Below are 8822 nucleotides of genomic sequence, written 5' to 3'. Positions count from 1 at the left end.
CCCCCCCCCCCCCCCCCCCGACGAGCCGGACTCTATTCTATACTTGCGACTCTCCGCGAGCGCGTCTCTTTTTACCTCCTTTACCTACCTCTTCCCTCTCGCTTCCGCACGTACTCCAAACGTATTCCGCGTGTGTATATGCAGGCAGTGGCGTAACTACAGGGAGGGGGGGGGCAACGGCCCCGGGCCCCGAGGTTCGTTGGGGCCTTTGAAATTGAATTTTACTTTTTAATTACGTCGTCTAAATAACCATTCGTCTTGATATTCTACAAGTCGTTTTTAGTATATCTCTAAACCGACAGATGTAACTAACGTAAAAATATTAAAAACGCCTATTTTAGTAATTTTGATTGACAGGTTTTCTCAAAAACTCACCATAATATTCCATTTTTACGGTCAACGCTAAAATTTTGTCAGAAATTATTTGATAAAACTTAAAGCAAAGATCTTATTGTGTCTATTATTATTTGAAGTATATATAATTATTTAACTAATTGGTAAAACTTTACAAAAACTAATTAGTTGAATTAAAAATAAAATTACGTTTTTCGGTTAAACAATCCTTCCGCATGGGGGGGGGGGGGCCCTTCAAGAGGTTATGCCCCCGGGCCCAAATTTTGAAGTTACGCCGCTGCTATATACGTATGGGATGTTCCGAAACTTTCCTTTTTGTTCACAGATACTTCCGCGAAGTATAGCGATACTCCCTCGGCAATCATAATAGTTCGAAACTTGAAAATCTTTTTTTTTTTTAATCCTAAAAAATAGAGTCGAGATAATTTTTCTTACAAAGTTCGTTAACGTAATATTGGAAAGATTACTTGACAAGTTTCGAGATTCGGACGAATCTTTGTTACACTACGAGAGCTATGTTTATAAATTTTCACGACGACTTGATCATTGATAATCTCAGTATTCTGTATTGAGAGAATTTGTGATCTTTTGGGGGTAAATGGGGCACCATGCGTGTATTTATCTTTGACTACAGTCAAAGGTACTTATTCATTTATCTGTGTACCTGCGGATATGTGCACGTATCCATATTCATGCGATATTCTCCGATATTCGAGCGATTATAACCCACTTCACGTTCCGACGAAAGGTACATCTGATATTTTAATAAATATGATCGCATATTCACGATTGAGACTCAAGTACGAAATTTAATGATAAAACATGTGTATTTACACGCTCAATTTGTCAAGTAAAAATTAAGCTATTCCATTTAGCTTGAATAGGAAGAGAAAGAAGCGAACCGAACAACGTGAAGTTAGCTTTGAATATTGAAATAGCGTTCGAAGACCGTGGCGGCAATTAAAAGAGGGGGGAAGAAAAATGATTGCAAGATAGACGACGTCAAATCGATTATCTTCCGGTTAGTCATGAAAGGAACGATAGTTATTGTTAATAGCGAGAAGAAATTACAATAAAAATAATTACATTTACAACTTTATTAGCATAACACGTCTCAATGAGAGTTAATTTTTCTCAGATTCGGATCCTTTTTTTTCTTTCCGCGACATTTAAAATATAATAGTATACTTTTGTACTTACGTTTTCTTTTTTTTTTTTTCTGTACAGATGTGCAAACAAGAGAAAGAACCTGCTTAGAATAATCTTATCTGATGAAGTTAATCGAGCTCAAAGTGTCCGATTATTGTTACAATTTATTATTGTAAATGTTATTTACACATATATCTAAGCTGCAACAGCTTCGTAACGTCTTTCTGTTATCTTCTTTTTTTTCCGTTTCTATGATGGATATGAGGTGAATCTTGACTGCGATAATTTTTTTTTTTTTTTTTAAATCGTATAACAAATATTTAACTAATTAGTTTGTAATTAAGAATACGAGAACGCATAAGTGTAACATAATAGTATGAGTACTCATTCGTTCCGTCTTTCTTCCCTCTCTCTCTGCGCGTATCACGTTTCTCACTTCTTGCGATTTATAATAGAATACATATATGTATACATATCCAAGTGTTTATATATATATGTATTTGTATATAACCTAAAATTGTGTCAATGTGTGTTCAAGATATTAAATGTTAACTTCGCACAAGATCGATTACATCTTCAAAAGGGAAGTCTCTTTCTCTCTATGTATACATATACATACATATATATGCATATATGGTATATGTATATATATATGTACGTATATATATATATGTGTGTCAAACTTAGCATGTTCTAAGTAGATGATTTATTTAGGATGCATCTTCTTAAATAGAAATCTACCCTCCCTGTTAAAAGTTTCTTACATCTTACGCATGGCGAGCAATTGAACCCGCCAGTGTATGTGTACATGTACGTGTATGATGTGTTACAAGGAAGGATTATTCTTTTCCACAAATCGTATAAAACTTATAAAACAGAAAGTGCGTTTAAAATTTACGCCTAAAAAGAGATATTTATACATGTTCCCACGCGTATCGATGCTACATCCAGCCTCCTTTAGGCCTTTCAACGCGACATCGAGATCAAAATCGATACCGCAGCCCAACATTCCGCTTTTGTTGTGTACAGCAAAAATTTCCCCTTTCGACAATTATTATCTTCGATTTCGGATTTAAGCAGATTGAAACTGTAACTTGAAGTATATACTCCATAACGTTCTACGCTTGCTGGTCCGCTTAAACTCTCTTTCTCTCCCCCCCCCCCCCCCTCTCTCTCTCTTTTTCTCTATCTATCTTCCGTATATTCTTCCTGTCATCATTATGGATTCGAAATTATTAACAAGAGACTGTATGCTCCACTCTCCACAGATCGTTTGTCGTCCGTTGGCCAGTGTCTCGGACTAGTTACAGACAAATGGCTTTCCACAAGTACAAAAAAGGATCGTTATCTATTTGTGTGTTTTTTTTTCCCTTCATACATCATGCAACTTTTCATGTGTACGATTATATGTCAATACGTAATTGTGACATTCAGGTCACGAGAGGAATTTTTAGATAATATTACGTATCTCATTTTTCTGTAACGGTGTACTGTATTATGCATTAATAATGTTATTATCACTAACGCAAAATTCTCGATAGTAATATTTTGTTTTAGTTATTGTAGCTTTATCTGTAGTAAATGTACTGATGGTGATGGTAAATGGTGGGATGTTGCTTAGTCAACAGATGAAGCTACCTATCCCAAGGAAGGAAAGTCATTCTCGTCGTCTACCTTTGGAGCGTTCTGACGACTTCGCGGCGACCTCTGTTCGTTCTGTGACTGTAAAGAAGAAAGAAAAAGCGTGTATTATTTTTATGTTATTTTTCGATATATTTTTTTTTCTTCTTCGAAGCAGAAAAATACTTCATAATTAAACATTGAGTGTTGAATGGCTCGTTGCTCGGTGCGATTGACTCACGATCTGTAGAGTTCAATCCCACCTGCACCCACACGCGATTTTTCGTGATAAGCAACCGAAAATGGCTCCACCTGATCAAGTGATCCACTAGTTGGTGATCTACGATCACCAACGCCGTTCGGACAATCTTTAAATGCTGATACTCACGCGTGTCTCACCGTCCCTGGGAGCACCACGATTTCCAAATCCACGTCCGTTCATGCGATCGCCACGACCGCGACCACCTCGACCGCGACCGCCAGAACCACGTCGTGAATCACTGAACTGGATCTCGATACCTAATACACGTTTCTGTCTGCCAACGCGCTGAGGATACTCCGCGGCCGCGTCGTACTCCTCCTCCTCCTCTTCCTCCTCTTCGTTGCCCTCTTTCTTCTTTTCAAGCGCGTACATTTTCTTCCAACGCGACAGATCCTCACCCTCGCCGGCCTTTCGCAAATTGTATTGAGGCTTTGTTCTATTATTCCGCAGAGCTTTCCATTCGTCAAGGGTGAGTTCGCGCGTCTCTTCCTCGACCGGTTTCTCCTCAACGGTCGCATCCGTGGTTGTTTCTCCATTTTTAACTTCGGTCGGCGCTTGAGGTTCGGAATCCGGCTTATCATTGGCCCAATCCTGGCTTTCTTGATTCAGGCTCTCTCTAAAAAACAAAAATCAAGATACATATCACATTTTTTTTTTTTTTGTTCAAAGACAGCTGTTGTAGGAAACTTGAACTATTAATTATAATATCTTAAATTACTTACTCTATTTCGTCATTATGAGTACCCCAGTTATGGCTGCCAGCACCATCTTTTTTATCCACTGGTTTAATTCCACTGTTAATAGACAAATGTGAAATAGGCTTTAAATTATGGTGCACTGAACAAGCTACATAGCATTATATTGTTATTATTATGTTTAGTAATTAACAATGCATGCCTCATTGCAAATGCTTCTGTTGAGAAATTATCATTTTTGCTTATTTACATGATTATGTAACAAGTTATAATAAATATTAAAAAAAGTATTCGATAAGCTGTTGCAGGGTTGCCACAAATTTTTCATCCTAAAATTTCCTGACATTTTCCTGATTTTACTGACAAAATTTTGTAATTTTCCCTGACTTTCAATAATAAATATTTTGAAATATTTTTTGTATTTTCATCCTGATTTGAAAATTGTTAAATATTTTGTTGATCGAGTAACATAACAGTGTAATTAAATTAATGTTATAATATAATACTATTAATACTGATTTAATATAATCTTACAAAGACATCATACATAAATTTTCAAACGTTTCGGCTACACAGAGCCTTCATCAGTGAATTACAATAATTATTAACAGATTCAAAATAAATGGAACCATAATTTTCGGTAACAGTTAAATTATGTACTAGGAATTAATAACCTTCTTTATTGGTGTCCTTCAAATCACCAATAAAGAAGGTTATTAATTCCTAGTACATAATTTAACTGTTACCGAAAATTATGGTTCCATTTATTTTGAATCTGTTAATAATTATTGTAATTCACTGATGAAGGCTCTGTGTAGCCGAAACGTTTGAAAATTTATGTATGATGTCTTTGTAAGATTATATTAAATCTAAATATTATGATATTTTAATTTTTAAGATCTAATTATTGCTCGTAAGGGTCGTACATTTATTGTTGTTTTTTAAAATTGTTCGAACGTGATATTATTATTACTATTAATACTATTAATAAATAATACTATTAATGTTGCTGATACTACATTTTATCGTTAAGTTAATAGTACTTTTTGTCTTTTCCTTTCGTGTATGAACATGATTCTTTTCCTCTTCCTCTTTCTTTTTACTACTTAAAATATAAGGAACATAAATCAATGAATACAGTTTCTTTTTTATCAAAATTATGATCTGTTTATTAAAATCTCAATCTGCTTATAAAAGTTAACATATTTGAAAGAAAAATCATAAAATTATAGAATAATATTTATTTTACTCACTTGTTCATAAGTGACATAGAACTTTCTTTTATATAAAACAAAAGAACAGACAACTTTAAAATTTCGATGTTTTTAGTAAAGCATTTTAAATCTTTACAAGTTTATGTTAGCTTTTTAACATAACTAAAATTTCAAATCCTTAAAGAAAACTTAAATACTGCAATATAAAAAATTGTACAAGTTTTTTAATCGAATGTTAATGACATCAGTGATGTTATTTCTTCATCAAGAGCACTTAGTTCATTAGTTTTTTCTGCCAAAAGTTTTGCCTTCTTAGTCTTCAATTTTGAAATTTTTGTAAACAAAGATCTTTTTTTAGCAACCGAGTTGACTTGAAGAACAAAGCGAAATGATTTTTATCGATAGTGGCGTCGTGATATAAATAAATTTCTTTACAGCTATATTATTTTTCCCGAAAAGTGCGCTGAAATCCCTGACTTTCCCTGATTTACTGACGCATTTTTCAAATGCCCTGACATTTCCCTGATTTCCCTGACTTGTGGCAACCCTGTGTTGTATTTACCGTCGTGTATAACACAAAGTACAATGTCGCAACTAGAAAGAGCAATGAAGTTAAGCGTAAAAATACAAATGGAAAGCAAAGTGGACGTGAATTGCATTTGTCGGTGCTCTGAAAAAAATTCGACCGGACGTAACAACACTGTAAAAAATGAAATGTTAATTTTAACTCAAAGATGTTGAGTGGATTTTTTGAGACATGCAAAAATGTTGAAATTAACATTTTTTTTTGTATTAATGTTAACATTTTTGCATGTCTCAGAAAATCCACTCAACGTCTTTGAGTTAAAATTAACACTTTCTTTTTTACAGTGAACCTTGATAAGACGCGCACCCCCAGAGGCAAGCATTATTATAAAGAAATACTCGAGCGTAACGTCTCTCTCTCTCTCTCTCTTCTCCCTCCCCCTCCCTTCCTCCCTCCCTCTCCCTGTGCATGTGTATTTTGATACTTACGTTTTATCAGAACCAGACTGACGATCGAACTCGCGTTTGCCGCGATTATCAAAGCCGCCGCGTCCACGAGGGCCACCACGTCCGCGGCCCATACCCCGCATACCACCGCGGCCACGGCGCTCGCCATACTCGCCACGTGGAGTCTCGCTCGAGTTTCGGAACTCGCGTGCCTCGCGGCCTTCGCTGAAATAAAACGGAATAGTTGCTACAAGTGCGAAAAAAATATCTCAAGCTCAGAAATCTGAATATGTAATTGTGAATATTAATGGATCCGAATATGTGTTTCTACCGAGGGGGTAACCACTAGCTGAAATATTGTCCCACAGATTACATGATTTTATTTGATTTCATACGATTTCATCTGATGAAAAATAATTTTCTTCACTATACATATGAAGTTATTTAGCGAAATTAATCTGATATTATACAATTATTCCTTGTAATTGCATATGTAATTATATATAAGGATCTCATATAAATCTTATACTGATTTCAGGAACTCTATCCCACGATTACATTAAGTGGTTACCCCCTCGGTTTCTACATCTCGCTCTTATTGCATATATATATATATATATATATAAATAAGATTCGGGGGAGGGTCAAAGATAATTGTAAAGATAATGCGAGAGAATTAATGATAGAAAAGGATAAGGATAGGAAAGAGTAGTTGTTTGTTATGAAAAAAGGCTAGTGGTTTATCTATGAGGAATTGTGGCTGTGAAAATAGTACAAAATGTTCAAATAAATAGAATAGGATAAGAAAAGGTTAATATTGTTAATATTATCATGTTACTAATCATAGGTTAAGTTTAGGATGATAGAAAAGGATGTATGTGTGCATGGGTCATGAATGGTTTAAGATTTATCGTAAGTCCCCTTCTTGACTGTAATTATTATTACTATAAATATAAGATTCATTAAACTCGTTAAATTATCTATGCATGTATATGTTTTTAAGAAAAAACTATGGGTATTTTTCACTTGACAATACAAGTAAGGGACCTGTTTTTGTTATTCATGGAATACCAAGAAGGATTACAACGTTTATATCGACATGCATCGAGCACCTCCTTTTTAAAAAACTTAAACTCGAGACGCTAAATGACTCGGTGATAAAGTATACTTGATTGTCAATATAAAGATCAGAGTTCGATCCCCGGCGTTCCACATAAAGCTAATAAAAGACATTTTGAGCAGATAACATGAGAATTCACAGCGACAGAAACAAAAATAAGACGAAGACCAGAAAAATGGGTACTGCATCTATCTATGAATAGATTTACACGAAATATAGTAACTTTACTCCAATTGGAACTCTATTACATTTTGGAAATAGATATTTGATTTTCTACGAAAATATTTCAGTACTTACACAGATCAAATATTAGAACTTGACAAGTATTTCAATACAAAATATATTTATTGCATTGACTTAAAATATGATCTTATAATATTACCGATTATCTATTAAGATATTAATCTTATCTTGAAACTAACCTAGGAGGTCCCCGTCTGAACTCTCCTTGTCCTCGAAGTGTTCTTTCTCCGTCTTCTCGGTTGCGTCTGTTGTTGCGCTCCTCCCGAGATTCCCCAGAGAACTTGACGTTCCGATCACCTCCGCTCGCTCTTGATTGAGCGGATTTCTTATCGGCTGAGAACATCAACATAAAGCATATAATTATTATAAGTAAATATTGCTCTCAAACGGGAGAACTTAAGTTAATAGGCATTATTATTAATTACTCGAAATGCTTCCAACAATTCCGCTTCCACCAATGTAGATTAACTTTAATCTCATTCGTCGTCAGTTTAACTATTCGTCTCTTTTTGGTTCTAAGAATTAGAAAAAGACAAAGAGTAACTTGAACCAAAATTGACAGAAACAGGTATGACACTGTCAATTAAGTAACGTAATATGATTATTTAACTGTTAAAATTTATCAAACGACTTCAAATTAATTTAAAATACAAGAACTTTATGCATTATTTCAAAATATCAAAACAGTATTATCATTTTAAAATAATGTATATATATATATATATATATATAGAGGAAATACATTTAAATACCTTTAAAGAAAAAACAAAAAGGGTCATAATACAATTTGTTAATAAGAGCCACGCAATTTCATTACATGAGAAGTTTCAGTTACAGAGGGAAAAAAAGTTCTCTTGCGTTCCATGTATCCTCCTACAAATATATTTCCTTAAATGAGCACGCAGGACAATGGACACCCACAGATTTTCAGCGATTACGGACGCTGTTCGTATTTACAGCTGTTGGCTACTCACAAACTTGATATCACGCCGCCGAGATATCGCCGTTCAAGTAACAGAAGCCCATCGTACGCGCGTACCTATTACAGCTAGACAATACAACTCCCAAGAACCACAAAGGACAATGCCGCACGAGACGCCGCGCACCGCCGGCGCGATCGCGCAGGAATCTGACGTTGAATCGTACGCCGGTGTCGCCGGTACTCCTGGACGTGTCCCCCGGGGGGGAGGGGG

The 8822-nt window shown here is 35.2% G+C and overlaps 1 protein-coding gene across 1 annotated transcript in view; it reads right to left on the bottom strand.

Moving 5' to 3' along the window:
* Positions 1-2658: 2658 nt before the first annotated feature.
* The window catches only part of LOC108776782 (plasminogen activator inhibitor 1 RNA-binding protein), a 7176-nt gene continuing 1012 nt past the window's right edge, over positions 2659-8822 (bottom strand). The window contains exons 2-6 of the mRNA XM_018543494.1: positions 7809-7962; positions 6309-6491; positions 4108-4179; positions 3512-4001; positions 2659-3225 (exon numbers count right to left, since the gene is read on the bottom strand). Coding sequence (XP_018398996.1) covers positions 3142-3225; positions 3512-4001; positions 4108-4179; positions 6309-6491; positions 7809-7962 — 983 coding nt within the window. The 3' untranslated portion in view covers positions 2659-3141. The remainder of the gene's footprint in view (positions 3226-3511; positions 4002-4107; positions 4180-6308; positions 6492-7808; positions 7963-8822) is intronic.

Source organism: Cyphomyrmex costatus, unplaced genomic scaffold (genome assembly GCF_001594065.2).
Source record: "Cyphomyrmex costatus isolate MS0001 unplaced genomic scaffold, Ccosl1.0 scaffold378, whole genome shotgun sequence".
Taxonomy (NCBI): Eukaryota; Metazoa; Arthropoda; class Insecta; order Hymenoptera; family Formicidae; genus Cyphomyrmex; species Cyphomyrmex costatus.
Note: the sequence above shows the minus strand (reverse complement) of the source record. Positions and strands in the feature narration are given on the sequence as shown.